This window comes from Canis lupus, chromosome X (assembly GCF_048164855.1).
Source record: "Canis lupus baileyi chromosome X, mCanLup2.hap1, whole genome shotgun sequence".
NCBI classification, from domain to species: Eukaryota; Metazoa; Chordata; class Mammalia; order Carnivora; family Canidae; genus Canis; species Canis lupus.
The window spans coordinates 14,084,450-14,105,331 of record NC_132876.1 but is presented as its reverse complement, the minus strand read 5'-3'; the positions used below and the strand labels follow the sequence as shown (position 1 = coordinate 14,105,331).

The following is a 20,882-nucleotide window of genomic DNA, read 5'->3' as shown; positions in this document are numbered from 1 at the left end:
AACCTATATTTGAACCTTCAGTATTTTAACTAGTTCACATACTTTCATAAACCCTGTTTGTTTCTACTTCCTTTTAAAATCATAGAACAGATTAGTAGCTTGAATTGGACAATTTTTCAAATTGCATCATCATTTTATTTATTTATTTATTTATTTATTTATTTATCATCATCATTTTAAATAGAAGTTCTGTAATTGTTCTCAGTCTGAATTCTTTTCCGTGTCCTTTTTTTTTCTTTTAGACCATGAAGCAATCAATTTATGAGACCTCTGTATATTTGTAATTCATCAAGTCAAATTACTATAGTAGTCGCAGACCATAAAAGACACATAAATGATTGACTGATAGGCTTCTAGTACAAGGAATGGCAAATGTTAAGCATGATTGTGTCAGGGTGTGACTGGCTTACCCTGACAAAGTTATTTCCTATCCTTGGGTCTCGGGCTGAGTTTACACACTTGGCATCAGAACAGTTCTGACAATCATCTGTTTCAAGTTGTGCCAGGCTGACCAACACAGTCCATACAGCAGTGGACAAAACAATGTTTCCCAGTCATGTCAACCAGGCTACCGTGTTGACAGCTGACTAGTATATTCAGAACATCTCCACTCCACGCTCCTATTGCTCTTCTCTGAAATGAAGCAATAGAAACTTTGATTAAAAAAATTTTTTTAAAGTAGTCTCCGCAGGATCAATTATATTTGATAAATGAGGGGCCCTTTTGAAGCAAACTAGATATAATTTCTTTTGCATTTTCAAAGCCTGATATTAAATTGGTACATTAAATCATGCACCATTCCTCTGTAACTGGGTTCGATACCTATCTCACCAAAGCACCCGGCAGAGGAAATTAAAGAAAGGACAGAAGCCAAGAGTGTACATGCTATTTCAACTAAAATGAAGAGACTCTAATGCTTCAGGGACCTAGCCACCCATCCTTCTGCCTAGTTCTTCACATACACTGCTTCACAGCTTGCCCAGCTCCGGAGAAAAAGATCTATATGTTTTAACCTTCAAAATCTAACTTCCAGTGTAGACAGATGGCATAGTAGCTAAACCCTTATGAGCCCTTCTATGTTAGATAGGAAAAAAAAAAGAACTGAGAACCACCTCCAACTATTAAGTGTTATATTTGAATATAGCTTTATCTTTAGCAGAGTAAGTAGGCCAAACCTAAAATAAACTTTCTTGCCTTTCAATAGTAATGGTCCCTTTTCTCCAGCCATTGTTGATGATGTATATTTATACATAAGTATTTTGAACTAATTTCCTGTTTTCCAACCACATGCTGTCTTCATGATACTTTGCTGCAGCTGGTTGCTATAGAAATGTCTGTTATAAGGAATGTGACTAGAAGGAAAGTGAGAAATGAAAATGAAATGTGAGGTGACTTTGCTTGACTACAAATTTCCATTCTGGTTGTCCCCAATGTATCAGTAGACAATTTCTTGTCTTTAGGAAATAAACTGACCCAAGGTTAAAAAAGGTGGCCAGTTCCCATGTGGATGTGGCTGTGATAATCATATTAGTAATTTCTTTGGTTAAAGGGTTTTTTTTTAAGTTTAGTAATCCCTACACTCAAAGTGGGGCTCAAACTCATGACCCCCATATCAAGAGCCACATGCTCTTCCAACTGAGCCAGCTAGGCACCTCAACAATTTATTCAGTTAATACTTAACCAAATGAAATAATTAAATCATGATTTCTTCCCAGCATATCCCTAAACCCACCTTGGAGTCTAGAAAGCATTCTAGTCTACAAAAGAAAGCCTGGCTCACAATGAACCACAGAAGTCCCATTTACCTAGTTCTAAAGTTAAAGTTACAGGGCAACAGTCATCAGAATACCATTTAAGGACAGTACTTGGGAGTAAGACTTTTTAGTAAAGAAACAAAACAAAGTCATTAGACTTTATAAAACTCTTACAAAATTTGATTCTGGAACACCTATTCTATTTCCGTGAAGATGATGGATTCCTGAGCCAAATGTTCTTTTCATGAAGGGTTTGAAAACTTTCCATGAAAATAATGCAATTAACCTTTTAGTTTGAGACTATATTCATTGATTAGATTTTAAAAATATTGATGGGCCTGCTTCTCAGAAGTGACAAGGATAGGCCTCATTCTCGATTTCTGTAATACACGTTCCGCTTGCCAATGAAAAATATCAGAATACTAAATTTTTTCCCCATCTTTCTAGTGCCATTTCCATGTGGAAGAGTTTCTGTCCCTCACATTTCTATGACACGCACCCGTGCTGAAACTCTTTTTTCCAATATGGACTATGAAAATTCAACTGAAGTGGAAAAAATTTTGGATAACGTCACCCAACCGCTTAACGACTTCACTCGAGTTGTTGGTGGAAAAGATGCCAAACCAGGTCAATTCCCTTGGCAGGTACTCTATATTAATGGTGTGTCAAAACTGGAGCCCAGAGGGCAAGGGACAGGCCAGGTGGGGGCTGAGTCTAGGGCACCAGACAGACCTATTGGGGCGAGGGAAGTGTTTAGGCAAGTTTGAGCACTAGGCAATATGAAGAAGCCCTCAGTGGTGGAGAGCGAGTGAACCAGAAGTCTGGGGACAGCTACCAGACAGGGTCAAGGAGAGTCTGACACCAAGAAAAGCATAGCAGGATTCCAGACATGCAATTGGGAAGTCTAGAAGTGAGGTCACAGATACTGGGGTTCAGGGTACTACTTCAGCTTGTGGGAGAACTGGTGAGAGAAAATCTCCAGGTCCAGAGAAACTGGATTATTTTGAAGGGATTTTTAAAAGGACTCACATAGGAGTAAAACAAGAACTGGGTTACTGGAACTAGGGTCTGAAATAGGGGCTTGACCCAAGGCTCAAAGTGTGCTAGCATCAGAATCACCTGAAAACTTGTTAGCAATGCAAATTTTCCTGCCATACCCCAGATCTACAGAAGCCCAATCTCTGGGGGGATGGCAACTCGTGTGCTAGTTAACAAGCCCTTCCGGTGATGCACACTACAATTTGAAACCAAAGGAACCAAACCATAAACTCATGGTACCTAGTCCCACATTTCTCCAGGTGTGATCTGCAAACAACCCACATGAGAATCAACTGTGCACATGTCTGAGGCAACAACCAAGAGCTAGATCTGTAGCAAAATTTGTAATTGACCTACAGCTAACGTTTAAGTGATTCCACCTGAGAGAAGTGGGGCCCAGAGGCAAGGAGCCAGGCTGGTCCTTATATAAAGTGGTGCCATCCAATAACGTAACTACCAACCACATGTAGCTATTTAGATCTAAATAACTACCCTTAAGTAAAATTAAAAATGTATCTCAGTCACACCTGCCACATTTCAAGTGCACAAAAGCCACATATGGCTGGTGGCTATGGTACTAGACAGCACAGATACGGAACATTTCCCTCATTGCAGAAAGTTCTATTGGACAGTGCTTATAATAGTTTAGTCTAACTAAAAACTCCCTAGTAGCCACAATCATATATTTTGTGACTATTTCAAGATGCTTCACTCCAAAATATTTTCTCTACTGAGGTCTGAACTTTTGCCACCAGGAACCAGTAGCTTCGAAGATTTTTTAATCATCCAACCAGTAACGATTTAAGGCAGGATCAGGTAAATGTCCCAGGTTTAACACCACTGGAATTCTCTGACACTATGTATCTACTCAGGATTCTTGAGAATGCCTGACATTTTCCAATATAATGGATAAGATACTGAACATGTACCTGGGGTAGGGCTTGGCACAGACACGGTAGAGAACGGTACTGAAGGGAGATAGACCATCACAACCAAGACTTTCCTTTCCATTCTCTTACCTTAGCTCTGCTTTTAGGAATATTTGTCGGACTTGATCTTACAGCCAATAAAATACACTGTGTGTTTCTTTATACCTCCTCTCTCTTCTATTTAGGCATCCTACCAGCGCTGCTTCCTTCATCCACATCTTTATTCTCTCTCATGACTCTTCATAAGACTGACCTTCTCCACTGACCTTTCCTTGAACAATTGCTGCTGGATACAGCCACTCTAATTATGCTTTCATTCTATTTAACATCCATGTATCTAATTCTATCAAATTTTACTATTTGTGTTCTTGTGCACTCTCATTCATTATGTATCCAACTTCCATGGATAGGTGGTTGGAAAAGATCCTACTTTTTAATAATTATCTTCCTTGTGACTGTGGGACATAAAGTAGTCCCCAGAGTGGAGGATCCACTAACCCAGGGGTGTTTTATTAGCTAAAAGATGACTCCTCTTTAAAAAAAAAAAAGCCCCAGGATTAAAAAAATATATATATCCCAGGATGCACACATTGCGGGCTTAGCATTGTCCCCTTGTCAACCCAGAAACGAAATTGGCAAAAATACTTCAATAAGAGCTAAAAGGCGATGAGGGTAATAAAGTCTCAATTGAGTCACATAATCTTTCCATTCTCCACCCACCCCCGTTAAGCCAGATGCTTGCCAATATTTTAACAACACAAGTCTTTCCTAATAGGAATTTCAGTTACTCTAGCAAGCTTTTTTTTTTTATTTTAAGCAGAAGAGACCATTAGATGATGGTTGCAGTTGCAGCAGTAAGGAAGAGGATAAAAATGATACACATCATTCCAAATCCTTTCATGTCCCCCTCATTGCACACTTATACAGTTAGTATACCTATTGACTCTTTCCCATCAAGCCTAGTTAAGATCATCTAGAATGTTCAAGACCACTCATGCACATGTTCACTCCCTATTTCATCCACATAAAGTAGGCACAAAGCACTAAGTTTTAGTCTTTTCCAAAGGTGAAGAGCTGAACTACTTTCTAGTGTACTTGAGGAAGACCCTGTCATACTTCTGCACTGTTTCCTTCCCGCCCAAGAGCTGTCTCTCCACACCCACCTCTACCCACTTTCTCACAAAAGGTTCCTGATTTTCAAAACCAGGAGATAAACTGAGTGTACAAAAGTCACTTTCAAAGATGAAACAGGAAATGAAACAAGCCAGAATCTGTCATTTGTGGATGAGCCAGCTCCACATCCCGGCTTATCCGCAAGGTTTGATACTTGACTTGATTTATACTGGATTTGATTGCAGGCAAAGCATCAAGAGAAAGCAAGCAACAGCTGGGGTTTCCATGGCCAAACAGTAATTTATGGCTCGGAAATATGGAACAGCTTAGGAATATTACCCAGATAGGATTCCAAATTTCCATGCTTCCCATAAGGGTGGGGGGCAGGAGATAAAGCAACCACCTGCATGAACAAATCGCGGGAAGGACAAAGGGAGGTCACTTTCATCAGGAGTAATGAATGGCATCAAGCTGGAAAGGTTTAGGGCGCTAAGGAAAAGGTCTAAGTCAGCTGTTTGCGAGAGCCAAGGGGCCACAGGGGAAGGGACAAGGCGACTTTTGCTTTGAGGGCTTATGGGTCAAAGTTGCAGGCAGGCAGATCCTGGCTCCGGATAACAAAGCCACAGTGACTGTGGGGGGCTGGGCAGCTTTGGGAGGAAACTTTGAACAAATGTTTGGTGAACTGTTAACTTGAAGAGCTGGGGACAGCACGGGCCTGATAAACCCGTGGGGAGAGCGTCCACGGCCTTGGTTCGTCTGGTAGGAGATTAGAGCAGGCCAGAGGACCACCGCCCCCCCACCCAGGTTTGAGACCCTAAGGAGTGAGGTTCGCCTTCCCCGAGCTCGAGGGTGGCCATGGCCACGTTCAAGCCTTACCTTATATTCGAGGACTTTCAGCTTGCGGGCTGGAGGTGAAGCCGCACTGGGCCTACCCCCCCATCTTCCCATCTCCCCCCCACTCCCAGGTCAGGCCAGGCCCTGACGTGTCCCATAACCCCTTGGCCACGCCCCCACGCCTGGATCCCTAAGGCTGCAGGCACGCAGGTGGACTCACCTGACCTCTAACCTCCCTGCAGTAGTGGAGGCCTGGTGGAGGCCAGGAGGCCAGATGAGGGCGGAGGGCTCAGAGCCCCTGGAGAGTGCAAGGAAGAGGGCGCAGGGACTCTGCACGGACATTTGAGGATCCTGGAAAGGAAGCCCCAGGGCAAAGTGCACTACATAAGGACACAGGATATTTCCTAGAGTGACCACCTCCTTAGAGTGCAATACTAAAGCCGGACTCCAATTTCATACAATTACGTAGGGAAGCCATGAAAACCTTTGAACCTTAGAAATAAAAGCAAAATCAAAACACCTGTACTACCAGATCACCTTCATCAACAGTCTGAAAGAGAGATTTGAGAAAGCAACACCCCCGTCCTGGACTTTCTAAAGCTTTAATTTGGTTTTGGGCCTTTGCCCTTGACCCTGTCAGCCCACAATTCTGAGCACGCAGAAACTTGCCCCAAGAGGTCTCCCACCTCTTCTGTTTTGGGGTTGGATCTGTCTGGCCTTGAATGTGAAGTATTTTCTGGTCTTTCTATTTTCTATTTTACCATGGGCTTCAGCTGTGTATTAGCCATAGTTATTCTGCATTTAATAATTTGGAGATCATTCTAACAGATTGAAAAAATGGAATGCAATGGAAGCCAAGTGGTGAAGCTTTCCTTAACCTGTGTATTAGGTTGTATCACATACAATTGCCAATATTCAACTGTTTTAACCAGAAAATTGTCAGAAGAAGTAGTCTGTGTATTCCTAATTCTGTTCTTGGCCTAAACAATCTTTATTTTTTTTATTTTATAAATTTATTTTTTATTGGTGTTCAATTTGCCAACATATAGTAACACCCAGTGCTCATCCCGTCAAGTGCCCCCCTCAGTGCCCGTCACCCAGTCACCCCATTCCCCCACCCACCTCCCCTTCCACCACCCCTAGTTTGTTTCCCAGAGTTAGGAGTCTCTCATGTTCTGTCTCCCTTTCTGATATTTCCCACTCATTTTTTCTCCTTTCCCCTTTATTCCCTTTCACTATTTTTTATATTCCCCAAATGAATGAGACCATATAATCCTAAACATCTTTAAAACATCTCAACATCTTCCCCAGTCTCAGCTTTTCTCAGCTTTGGTCTGAAGCTATCAGTAAACATACCCGAGCTTTTGACCTGTACAGCTACCCCAACACACCCAATCCTTTCCATTGATTAGGACACACCCCTATGGCAAACAGCAGGCAGTTACCATATGTATGAATCAGAACTTTTTCTTTCTTTCTTTTTTTTTTCTGTAAAGGGGGAAGGATTGGGAGAAAGATTTTATATGAAGGGCCTAAGACTGTAGACATGTCCTTACTTGGAAAAAGTAACCCTCAAATGATGAAGTTTCAATTAAGAGAAATAAAAACATGACATATGTACTCTCACTTGGCCCCACACAGCTATTTTGGACAGAACATTTAGATTATTATTCTCTAGGATGGTTTGATGAAATCTCTTTAATGAATAGTCTAGTTAACCATTAAAAATCGAAAATGGAAAAAAAAAGAAAGAAAAGAAAGAAAGAAAGAAAGAAAGAAAGAAAGAAAGAAAGAAAGAAAGAAAGAAGATGAGCATCTCTTCTGTGCCCAGAAAAATGAAATCGGGCCAATGGCTGGGTGAATCACACCTGTGGGCATAACAACCTGTATATCATGCAGAAACAGTTTTGCTTTTTTTTTAATTTTCTTTTTTTAAGATTTCATTTATTTATTCATGAGAAACACAGAGAGAGAGGGGCAGAGACACAGGCAGAGGGAGAAGCAGACCATATGCAGGGAGCCCGATGTGGGACTCAATCCCAGGTCTCCAGGATCACGCCCTGGGCTGAAGGCGGCGCTAAACCGTTGAGCCAACCGGGGCTGCCCAGTTTTGCTTTTTATATGAGAGAGAACTAGTATGCAAACAGGAAAAAAATTGTTGTTTTTTTTTTACTGTAAAATTGGAGGTGACTACGTAGAGAGAAAAGAGTTTATTGAAATCACAGGGGAAGGCCAAATTCAAGTTAAAGGTTAGGAAGAGAACCAACAGGGCAACAGCTACTACTCTGGGCTGGCATTATCAATGAGCACCATCAGAAGAGCTATGTGAATGTGTATTTTGTAGATGGATGTGGGTGTTTGCTGTGCATCTGTGTATGTGTCTGAAAGAGAGAAAGCAGGCTCCTATTAGGATAGACAAACATGAAAAGGGTTGACAGATCAGAACTTGGATGCCTTGCTCAGAACATATGCTTTCCCATTTTTCCCTTCATTTTCCAAAGTGATGTCTTACAAGAGCTTGTCCTCGGCCAAGCTAACAGCTCATCCCCAAATAGCTCATATTTAGATAGCTGTGATCCTGTGGTAGCCAAGCAAACATTCCAAAATCTAGTCATTTGTAATATCTTTAAATGCAAATATATGTTAGGGCTTTTTCTTGGCAAAGATGTTTGCTAAAATTTCTAATACCAATCAGGGATTGGCGGGGGGCGGAGGGGGGAATGCTCTCAGGCTTAAAAGAACACAATCATATTTCTCAGCCATCCACCAGAAAGGAGTAGAAGCTCCAGGCAGCAAGTCTTTGGCAGGAGTCAGACTAGCTACATCATAGTCTCTGTGCCCAGGGGCTATGGATATCATTCAGTCTGGCCTAACCAACCCATTAAGCTGAGAGATGTCCAGGCACCTCTAATACAGAAGAAAAGCACCGTTCTCTCATGCATGTGAGTTTGTAACTCCAGTTACCCGAATGGATGCTTTCAGATGTGACCATCAGGACCCATATAGGACAGCGCTACCCAAACTTACTGAGTGATTAAAAATCACTTGGGGTCAGGGCCAGCTTCATGAGCTTGTAACCAGCGCACCTGCATGAGGCCTTGTTTTTGGAAGGGTCCCAAATTTGGAGTTTAATGCTTTGTGTTTTGGAACTCAAGTCTGATGAGACAATGGAGCAGCCATGCCCTGGAAGCTTGGAACCTCTCCCCTACCTCCTAGGGATGGATTCTTGACTTCCTACTCCCTTGTCCCCCGGTTCCCTGGCTGGGCCTGCCTCTTCCTCCCCATACCTGCCCAGTGACTACTGCCACCCTCAACCCAGGGCACGTAACATACTCCCCTCCTCGTCCCCAACAGCTATCACAGGTGCAGGGAGGGCTGAGGTTGGGTGTACACAGTCTATGCCATTTTGGGAGGGGACATGGCCACAGAACATCTCAGGACCAAAAGTTTGTCACAGTTCATTTGGAGAATGAATGGTGGGGGCAAGCCTCTTGCCCACCTCCGTTTTAAGTACTGAGCACATCCTGGTATGGATGTTGTAATCCCTTGGGAATCATGCCTCCACAATTAATTACTGCAGCAGGCCAGTGAGAAGGGAAGACTGACTTACCTTCCTCCATGCGGCATGGGGCTGGTGGGAGAGGGGACCTGGCAGCCAAGGGCCTTTGTGCCAGCCTGCCAAATCACAGGGTGCAGCTCCTGGGCACTCTCCCAGCAAATATCCCCCATGCCTGAGGAAGCATGACATTAAGTAGTAAAATTTAAAACTCAGTCAGTTAAGCATCTGACTCTTGATCTCAGCTCAAGTCTTGATCTCAGGGTCATGGGTTCAAGCCCCATGTTGGGCTCCACACTGGGCATGGAGCCTACTTAAAAAAATTAAATTAAAAAAAAATTAAATTAAAAGAACACCCATGGTAGATTGCAAGAGACCACAGAAGAAAGGAAAAAAATTGTATTGAAGGATTTTCAATGGCATGTTTCTTCCCAGCTTTTGAACAAGGGGTCTCGCCTTTTCATTTTGCACTGAACCCCACAAATTATGTAGCCAGCTTTGTGTGGACTGAGCACTTTTAAAATGTAAAGTCACCAAGCCTTGGAAATTCTGAACCATAATTTCTCAGACTTAATTATGCATAAGGATTTTCTGGAGCTCTTCATTTCCTTTAGTCACACCCACCAAATATTCTATTTAAGTTCGGGCAGGAGTGCCCTCAAATGATTTTATAAGCATCCCAGATGATTCTATTGCAATTAATTGGTCCACCAACCACACTTATGAGCATAGGTTCTCAAGCCAGGCAGACTAAGGTTTGCATCCTAGCTTCACCACTGACCTTAGGGGAGTTCATGTACCTATCTAAACTTCGGTTTGCTCATCTGTAAATGGATATATTAATATCACCCCACATTATTAAATGTACATAAAACACTTAGCATAATGATTAGTGCATAGTAAGCAATCAATAAATGTCCAAAACCATTAAGAAGACTGTTGAGTCTGGAGGGTGGCTACATGGGTGTTTATTATATTATTATGTGAGATTTCCTACATTTTTACGACTTTTTGAAATAGGCAGCAACTAGAATGAGAAAGAAAGCTAAAGTGTGGAAAAAGGGGTCAGAGGCTTGCAGTGAGTCGACCCCAGAGGTCTCCTGGTAGGAGGCCAATGCTTCAGTGTCTAGGACTTAGCAGACATTCAGTAAATTGAATTCAGGACAAGGGTGGCTCAGTTGGTTAAGTGTCTGCCTTCAGCTCAGATCATGATCTCAGGGTCCTGGGATCAAGCCCAACATCTTGCTCCCTGCTCAATGGGAAACCTGCTTCTCCCTCTACCCCCTGTTTGTGCTCGCTCTCTCGCTCTCTCTCTCTCACTCTCGCTGTCTCTTGTTCTCAAATAAATAAAATCTTTCTAAAAAATTGAATTCAGGACAAAAAGAATCTTCACTAGAACATGCCCCTAGGACCTTCTCAAATTCACACTTAAGGGCATTGACCATTCTCTTTCCTTAGTTTAGAAATGGATTTATGTCTGAGACTAGGTGTGCTTTAGTCAAAGGGCAGGAGTTCCTAAGAGCCAGTCGGCTCCTGCGTAGGGTTTACCAAATGTTCAGTGCGCCCTCTGGTGTCCATACTTCTCAACTTTCTTCCTGAAGAGGCAGCCCAGAGCCTCGGGTACACTGGAAGTGAAAATCTCCAAGCTGATCTAGATAGGTGGTAAAAAATATTCATTGTCCACTCTGCTCATACAATAGATGTACATGGGGGTGACTGGGTTACGGGCACTGAGGGGGGCATTTGATGGGATGAGCACTGGGTGTTATTCTATATGTTGGCAAATTGAACACCAATAAAAAATAAATTTATATTAAAAAAAACAATAGATGTACAGATGAAAGAATGGATTGGCCTCTTCTTTAAGAATGCCCAGGCTCAGACGCCTCTGTCCACTTTGCCCGAGCAGCTAAGTGGTCCTCACTGCCCGGAGGCCCGTCAGCACGGCTCTTATGGGGGGCAGTGGTCTCAATTCATAGTTTGAAAAGGGCTTTAAGAAGACCTCAGTGGACAATCAATACTTTTTCTCTTCCAACTCACCCTGTGGCAATATTTCCCCACGCAGGGACAGAAGACTCAATAATAACTCTGGATCTAGAGGAGTCAAGTCAGTGTGTTTCGGAATTTACCTGCCATATTCCCATGAAACAATGTGTGCCCTCAGACAATCTGACTCACCTGGAAAAGGAATCCAAGGGCCCCAAATCACCAAAAGAAGCCATTCCCTCCTATCTGCCTCCTCTAGAGCTCCCCCTGGCTCTCATTGCCCATCCTCCTCAAAATAGTTACAGAAATGGCTTTTTTGATCACGCTCCAGAAACACTAACTCATGTGCAAAGCTGACACTTTCCAGAAACACTCCGGTCTGCCAGCACCTAGAGTCCAATCCCCACCCCCACCCCCCCCCCCACACACACACACCCCTGCCTATCAACAGCACCTGTATTTATTTTGTTCAGGATCAAACACATTATGTAAGAAGTTTCATAATCTTGTTTCCACAGGTCCTTTTGAATGGGAAAGTTGATGCATTCTGCGGAGGTTCCATCATCAATGAAAAATGGGTGGTAACTGCAGCCCACTGTATTGAGCCTGATGTTAAAATTACCATAGTTGCAGGTAAATAAACCAAAAAAAGGATAGGAATCTGCAGTATTTACTAGGTCTTCTGTATGATTGGCACATCATAGTTTCCTGAGGTCTACTAAGTTGGGCTAATGCTAGAGGAGCCATATTTCCAGAACCTAACTTCTTCCATCCTCCAAGCCCCCTGTAGTTCTGTTGGTGTGCCTATATCAACACTCATCTCACGGGGGTACAATTATGTATGCTGTGTGCATTTCCCCACCAGACTGAGCCTTCCCCAAAGCCATGTCCTATCATTCACCTTTGTATCTCTAGTGCCTGGCACAACCTTTGAATGAATGGCCAAATGAATATATGATCTGTGCTCAAAAAAAGTGGTCAAAATACTTGATATTAAGAATGTCTAGGGTAATTCATGACAGGTAGATTCATTACCACTTGAACAATGTAAGATTTGCAACGGCATGGGAGACCAAACCAGCTCCATGATGGTCCCAAATGGTTTTTTGGTCTGAAATGTATGCATTGGCCCTCATTACATTTTACCAAGATTGCGCTTGTGGACACTTGGCTGCCAGTTAATTCAGTGATACCAAAAACCTTGGCAAATACGTTTATGTGTAAGTCTACCTGTGACTGAAGAGAAATTTATTTTCCATAGGTGAGCATAACACCGAGAAGAGGGAACATACAGAGCAGAAGCGAAACGTGATTCGCACTATTCTTCACCACAGCTATAATGCAACTATTAATAAGTACAACCATGACATCGCCCTTCTGGAACTGGATGAGCCCTTAACGCTGAACAGCTATGTAACACCTATTTGCATTGCTGACAGGGAATACTCGAACATCTTCCTCAAATTTGGGTCTGGCTATGTGAGTGGCTGGGGGAGAGTCTTCAACAAAGGGCGATCGGCTTCAATTCTTCAATACCTTAAAGTTCCACTTGTTGACCGAGCCACGTGCCTTCGGTCCACGAAGTTCACCATTTATAACAACATGTTCTGTGCTGGCTTCCATGAGGGAGGTAAAGATTCATGCCAGGGCGATAGTGGGGGACCCCATGTCACCGAAGTAGAAGGCATAAGTTTCTTAACTGGGATTATTAGCTGGGGTGAAGAGTGTGCGATGAAAGGGAAGTATGGAATATATACCAAGGTGTCCCGGTATGTCAACTGGATTAAAGAAAAGACGAAGCTCACCTAAAGAATAATGTATTTCCAAGGTTGACACGTTTAGGGTAGAAAATGGACAAGGTCCTTTACTAACTAATCACTTTTTTTATCTCTTTAGATTTGACTATATACATTCTCTGAATACTGCTTTTTCTCTTTCTGGGGAGAAATCTATCTAGAATTCCTATTTTACTAGACTAAGTGAATTAGAAAATGTAATCACTACGGGAATGTACTGTGATGGGAACTTGTGACCACTCCCACAGGTCTAGCCCTTGGCACCATTGTGAGGTTAGGTTATTCCTCCTGCCCGTCAGGTGTTAAGTTTCTCCACTGGGGCAACTCTCTGATTCTCCCTCCTTGGCAGCATTCCATGTTCCAGACCTTTCTTACCTTTCCCATGGAAATCATCAAAATGTGTTAGATCTACATCCAGGATATTTGATCTAGTTCATAACAAGTCTAACACCTCACTTGTTAAGGAAGAACACAGGAGCAACTGACAGGTTGCAACTCACCAGAAAACACTATTTCCTTTTCTGTATGCTTATTCCTGCTTCCTTTATCTCTTCTGTTTCCTAATCCTGAAATCAGTGTCTCTCTTTCTCTTTCTCTCTCTCTTTTTCCTACAGAGGTTTAAAGGAGGGAAGGGACACATCATGCTGTTTTACTACTGTCCACAGTTATACATGTCTATCAAACCCAGACTTGCTTTCAGTTTGGTCTTTGACTTGCTTTTCGGAGCATAGGGATGAAGCCAGGTGCCTGAAGCACTTGCAGGAAAATTTGTCTGAAAGAGTCATGTTACTGAAATACATGCATCGTGGAAGGAATGACCGACCCATCAGAATACGTCCAATAAGCATTTGTAATTGTGTTGTGATAGAGGTAACTAAGAAGAGTGACATCAACTCCTGCGTCTCATCCCCCATGTGAAAAAACTGTGAACTAAAAGAGAACAGCCAGTGTGCAACGTAGAACTAGTAGAGTCTTCAAGGAAGAATTCATTGGTGGGTCTCCAGTACTGGCCGGAGCTAAGGAAGAAGTTGCCCTAGACCAAAGAACATGAGCACCCTGTCTCTTAAACTAGCATGTCCCCACAGTGGAGAAGGATGTACTGGTGGCTTAAAGGCATGAGTCAGGGGTGTCTGGGTGGCTCAGTGGTTGAGCCTTTGGCTCAGGGCATGATCCCAGCGTCCTGGGATTGAGTCCCGCATCAGGCTTCCTGCAGGGGGCCTGCTTCTCCCTCTGCTTATGTCTCTGCTTCTCTGTGTGTGTGTGTGTGTGTCTCTCATGAAAAAAATAAATAAAATCTTTAAAAAAAAAAAAAAGGTATGAGTCATTCCAGTGAGCCATCTCACTCCCCCTTTTCTGGTTTCAGGTTCTCTAGGCAACCTTTTGATTATAATTAGGCCTTCCATATTGAATTTTCTAAAGAGTTGCTGACCAACCTCTGCATGTACTTTAGTGTGTTAGGCTGGCTCCCTTTATGAATTAATAAACTGTTGTTCTGGTTGATACTGTAGCTTTTTGTGAATGTGGCTGATGTGAATCAGTCATCCCACATGTTGTTATATATGAGACTACTGACAAAATCATGTTTGGGACCACTTTGACCTGACCAAGCTGCTGCCTTCACCTCACCCCCAGCCAGGCATTTACTTTAGTCCTTCAAATATTAAGTACCAATAAATGTCTTTTCAAATTTCTCACTGTTTCTCGTTGAATCACTCACAGAGAAGTATCGCAAACATTACGTTCAGCAGGACACTGAGCATAACACGTCCAAGTGCAACACGACACATCAGAGTTCTGATGCTCTGCTGTCACCTGGCCTTCCTATGAGGCACTGTGTCCTGTGCCCGGCAGAGGACAGTGGTCTGGATCCACCTACGACAGAACTGAGTTTAAATAGCCATGGATACGGCCTCGGATAAATCACTCCACATTTGGGGCTCTAATTTCTCTGTTTGTACAATGAAGGAGTTTGACAGGATGCTCTCCAAAGGGCCTGGTTGACCTGAACAGTCTGTGATTTCATGATCTTTCATTCCTTCACCCAGCAAATATTCAAGGACTGATAACTGTGTGCCAACTGCCAATGTGCTCGTGAAATTTGAATCCACACTTATGTATTTTGTGAGTTAACTAAGATAATGTATATAAATTGCATTGTCTGTGCGTGCTACATTACTACCCAGAAGAGGCTCAACAGACGTTAGCTGAATCTGAACCTGTGTTTATTCCGGAGTAGGAATTAGTCTTGTATTATCATGAAGAGAGGCCATAATAAATAACAATAATGAGTGGGATTGAGGTTTCCCGAACAAACAAAGAAATCAGTTCTGCTATTGTGAGCTAAAGGAGAGAAAGAGGAGACAGGACAATTGTCAGCCTTAGGTTTGAGGAGGATACTGATTCATGCATGAAAACCCGTTACTTCAAATATGAATGACTAAAGGTCTCCAGCCCCAGCACTCCCATAGTTGGTAAAAGTGAGCCATTGTGGCCTGGTTGCCATGGAGATCACCCCTTACAAAGGCAACAATGGGGAGTGGCTGTACACCTCCTGTGATTGGTCTTCCCTGTGGCAGAGAAAAAAGATCCTGGCCCCATAGAGATCCGAGCCACACTTCTCCTTTCTCCCATGAGCTCAGAAATAACAATTCACCACGAGCCACCACTACACGTGTGAGACCCTCCAGCCCACCTGAGAGCCAGGGACTTCAGAGCCAGGGCCTTGCTAGACTCTACCTAGGGCATTTGCAGGCGCCATGGAAGAATCATTAGTGCTTTCAAAATCACTGTAGCTACTTAACCTAAATGGGCAGAAACACGCTGCTGCAATATTGGAAGTGACAGTTGAAAATAGAGCTCTTGCTGAGGGAAGAAAAGCGTGTTAATGCAGTGCAGTCATTGTAACTTGCTGCTTAAGTAGCACTGGTTTTGGTTCTTCTGAAGATCAGTTGTTTTGTGATGGTAGGAACAGAGTCCCATCCAATTTGCTCTGTCAAGAGAAAAAGAAAGGGTTTTCTCCCCTACTCTTCTAAACCCTGAAAGACCAGCTCACAAAGTCATTTTATTATCACCTCTAAACTTCTGAAGGCTTGCAGTCCAACTGAAGGACGTCAGAGCTGCAAGGGCCCTCAGTCACCGTCAAAATCACTCTGCCCATTTAACACATGGGGAGATGGAGGCCAAGAGAAGGCCTGGCCCGGAGTGACATAATGGCAGAATCAGGACTAGAACTCGAGTCTCCCACCCTGAACCATGAGGGAATACAGCGCTTCCAGTTGGAGCACTGCCCATTTTCAGGGCAACTGGGGTCTTCCGCACTGGTGGCCATCCTTTCAGCAAACCCGAGACTGCAAATCGCCTAGAATTCCTACTAGTGATGCTCTAACTGACCAGCAGGTGGACCAACTCAAGACCAACAGGTAGTCTGGGAGGCACAGTGGCAGGCAAATAAGACCGTGGAGCGGCAGCCACCGGCTCCTAGCAGGCACTCGGTAGCACATGTGGAACAAACATGCAGAGCCGGGGTCTGGCTTTGAGCCCAGCTGTGAGCACTGGGCCTGCCAGATGTGACACTTGACTTCCAGGGCAAGTCTGTCAGTGTCATGTGGCGCCCAGGCGTGCCGGCAACATTTCAAGGCGGTTCACTGCAGCTGGGCCGGCTAAGACATGTGGCACCCGGGGACAGCAGGCCACTCCAGAAGCTAAGCATGCGGCGCAGCCGTGGCAGGGTCAGGAAGCCGAGCTCAGCTGCTGGCAGGCCTGTCTGGGCAAAGCACTCAGGAACCACGGCTCTTCCTGAATCGGAAGCTAACGCCATCCCGAGATCTCATGGTTAAAAGCCACAAAAATCAATATGTTCTGCAAACTCTGGAGGCTGTGGGAGGAGTCGTGGGAGGCAAAAGACTGTGGAATCCCTGCCCTTTCAACCTGTCCAGGGACACAGACCACTCTACTCATTTTCTCCAACAGTACTTTCAAGGCAGACCTTTTTTTACCCTATGCTGGAAGTTAAGGCTTGTCTGGAGATTCCCAGAGTTATCCTAACCTCTAGCAGAAAGGAAGAACAGCAGATTTTCTTATATATGGATGAAGAAGCAATGGCTCCTGGAACTGGGCCAAAGCATTTTCTCCACAACCTCACAGAATGACACTAGTAAGTTATAACAATTTAAAAACTCTGCGCGGAGAAAAGGGAACCCTCTTACACTGTTGGTGGGAATGTGAACTGGTGCAGCCACTCTGGAAAACTGTGTGGAGGTTCCTCAAACAGTTAAAAATATACCTGCCCTACGACCCAGCAATTGCACTGTTGGGGATTTACCCCAAAGATACAAATGCAATGAAACGCCGGGACACCTGCACCCCGATGTTTCTAGCAGCAATGGCCACTATAGCCAAACTGTGGAAGGAGCCTCGGTGTCCAACGAAAGATGAATGGATAAAGAAGATGTGGTTTATGTATACAATGGAATATTACTCAGCTATTAGAAATGACAAATACCCACCATTTGCTTCAACGTGGATGGAACTGGAGGGTATTATGCTGAGTGAAGTAAGTCAGTCGGAGAAGGACAAACATTATATGTTCTCATTCATTTGGGGAATATAAATAATAGTGAAAGGGAAAATAAGGGAAGGGAGAAGAAATGTGTGGGAAATATCAGAAAGGGAGACAGAACGTAAAGACTGCTAACTCTGGGAAACGAACTAGGGGTGGTAGAAGGGGAGGAGGGCGGGGGGTGGGAGTGAATGGGTGATGGGCATTGGGTGTTATTCTGTATGTTAGTAAATTGAACACCAATAAAAAAAATATCATTATAAAAACTCTGCCCTACAAAATTTGTTTGGCTTAAACGTCAAAGCCGTGACAATTTGTTCTTTGATGTGATTGTATTTCCAATTTCTTGTTCATGTAAGATTTCAATAAAACTAAAAAATCTATTCAAAAAAAAAAAAAGAATGACACTAGTATTTCGAACTCCCGGCCAGATCACTTTGCTCTGGTAGGACTTTCCCTCTTGATCAAGGGAAGGATGGAAATGGGAGCAGAGATATTCCTGAATCCAAAGACGTCTTTTCCAAAGGCTGCTTTAGGGGCACCTGGGTGGTTCAGTCGTGGGTTAAGCATCTGCCTTAGGCTCAGGTCATGATCCTGGAATCCTGGGATCGACTCCTGGGATGGAGTCCTGGGATCAATCCCTGCATCGAGCTCCCTGCTCAGAGGGGAGTCTGCTTCTCCCTCTGCTCCTCACCCCAACTCATGCTCTCTCTTGAACTCTCTCTCTTAAGTAAGTAAAATCTTTAAAAAAAAAAAAGTTGCTTCAGCACAGCATTAAATATGAGATCTTAATCTATAAAAATTTGCTGATACAGTAAATCTCCTGAATGCTGCCATTCGTGAACTTTTAGAAATGCTGTGAAGTGGCTTAAGCACCGACCTCATAAAGATAAAGGGATCCCATGATTTACACGTTACATGCTTTGGTGAACATTTATATGTAAAAATCTATTTTCCTCTTGGGATATATGACAAAAATAAGCGTGCGTTTTCATGATATTAAAATCAGCTCTAAAAGAAGCCAAATTAAGATTGCAACAAGTCTCTGAGAAACAGCACATGCTTGTTAAATGAATGAACCAATATATGAATGAAATGGGAGGAAAAAAAGCTACTACTGACCACATCAATGCAAAACTCAGGCATCCAAGGAAAGAATGAGATCATCATCCTGACCGCATAAGGGATTATGCTGTAGCAAGGAAGCCAGACCCACACAGACCTTCTACAACCATTTCCTTCCAAGGATATAGAATTAACACTAACTTCTAGAAAATGTAAAAAAGATTAACCTAGAAGACTATGCTTATAGCCCTGGCCTGTTCTCCTGTTAACATTTCTTGCTGTTCTCCAGAAGCTGGCCTTACCCTTCATCTGTGCTTTGTATCCTCATTTAGGTAGGTATTTTGTCGTTGTATCTTGTTTCTATAGAGCCAGCTCTGGGCTTTAATTTGGATTTTAAAGTATTATATCCGAATCAAACTTTTGCTCTTGGCCATAAGGGTTTCATTTCTCCCAATTAAAATACGCCTCCTATATTGCTCATTGTCCAAACACGCTTCCATATACTGTTTCTAGTCCTAGATGATCTTGCTTCAGATCAGAATCTCTGTTTCCTTAGTTTAGAAAATGTAAATTTGCGTCGTAGATATCCTAAAAGAACAGCTACACATTACATAAGGAAATCTTATGAAATCTTAGCATGTTCTCGTAAGAAATTTTACTGAGCACTTGCTGTGAGCCTAGCACTGTGTTTCATCAAAATATCAGTGGTATGCTGGAACTTGCATACTCACAAATGCCAATTTTGCATATCTCTTTCCAACTCCCAGTACAGTGACCTCATGTCAGGGGCTTGATATCTGCCAGGGTAGGGATATTCACACCAGAGATATTAACAAATAATACAAATACATTTGTTTTTGTTTTTTTCCGTGAGAGAAAGAGAGCACACATGTCAGTAGGGAAGGACAGGAGAGGGAGAGAGAATCCCAAGCAGGCTCCATGCCCAGCACAGAGCCTGATGTGGGGCTGGATCTCCTGACCCTGAGATCATGACCTGAGCTGAGATCAAGAGTCACATGCTCGGACAGCCCGGAGGTCTCAGGGGTTTAGCGCCGCCTTCAGCCCAGGGTGTGATCCTGTAGACCCGGGATCGAGTCCCACGTCAGGCTCCCTGCATGGAGCCTGCTTCTCCCTCTGCCTGTGTCTCTGCATCTCTCTCTCTCTCTCTCTCTCTCTCTGTCTCATGAATAAATAAATAAAACCTTAAAAAAAAAGTCACATGCTCTTCCAACTGAGCCAGCCAGGCACCCCATTTTGTTTTTTAAAGAGACTCAGTTGTTTAACATTTACTAACATACCAAGGGGCACATTCTAATTATTTGACTAAAAAGTCTTCAGTTTTACAGTCCTGCTACTCATTTATTGCCATGAGTGAGCACTGAATAACACTGTGAATTAAAATATAAAAGTTATTTAAGGAAGGATAGTGTTCACAAGTCAGAAATATTTTTAAAAAATCAGGTGATTAAAGTTGTTCTCAGATAGTAACAGGCAGTTATTTTATGTTGTAGAATAAAACATTTCTGTTTTTAAGATTGTATTTATTCATTTGACATAAAGGAATTCAGAGGGAGAGAGAGCATGAGCGGAGGGAGAGAAAGAGGGAAGGGAAGCAGTGTCCCCACCGAGCCAGGAGCCCGATGTCAGGCTTGATCCCCGGATCCAGAGACCATGACCTGAGCCTAACCATCTGAGCCTTCCATGTGCCCCCAAAATAAAACACTTCTTAAATGCAAATATTTCTCCTATAGAACACATTCACACATTAGGTCGACCAAGTTTTATTCTATGGTAGCTTCCGGCTGGCATGTTAGTTCATAGTAATTTGTTAAGATATTTACAAAGACTGTGGAAAAGGGTTCTTGACTGTTATTTTCAGCCAGTATGTAATATGAAAAAATATTCCCAGAGATGTATGGATTTCTATAACTTTGGTGCAGGGCTTCACTACATTTCAATCACCAGGGGATAAGACATTATATTGTACTTTTTCAGTACTGAATTAAAGTCAGCATAGTTTTCTACAGTATAAAATGTTTAGGAAAAAAAATGTTTAGGACACATAAAAATGTATAGAGATTAATATCATGAACTCCCAAGTATGAACACCCATCCACTCCTCTCTCTCTCTCCCCCTACTTTCAGAGATACTACCATCCTTAATTCGATGTTCATCATAATCTAGCATATACTTTTAAATTATCCATTAAAAGTATGCATTTTGCATATTTTAAAACTTTATATGAATGCTGT

The 20,882-nt window shown here is 43.0% G+C and overlaps 1 protein-coding gene across 1 annotated transcript in view; it reads left to right on the top strand.

Annotated features, from left to right (window-relative positions):
* F9 (coagulation factor IX) overlaps positions 1-14,697 on the top strand; it is a 32,389-nt gene extending 17,692 nt beyond the window's left edge. The window contains exons 6-8 of the mRNA XM_072816113.1: positions 2,202-2,398; positions 11,729-11,843; positions 12,472-14,697. Coding sequence (XP_072672214.1) covers positions 2,202-2,398; positions 11,729-11,843; positions 12,472-13,019 — 860 coding nt within the window. The 3' untranslated portion in view covers positions 13,020-14,697. The remainder of the gene's footprint in view (positions 1-2,201; positions 2,399-11,728; positions 11,844-12,471) is intronic.
* The last annotated feature ends 6,185 nt before the right edge of the window (positions 14,698-20,882 follow it).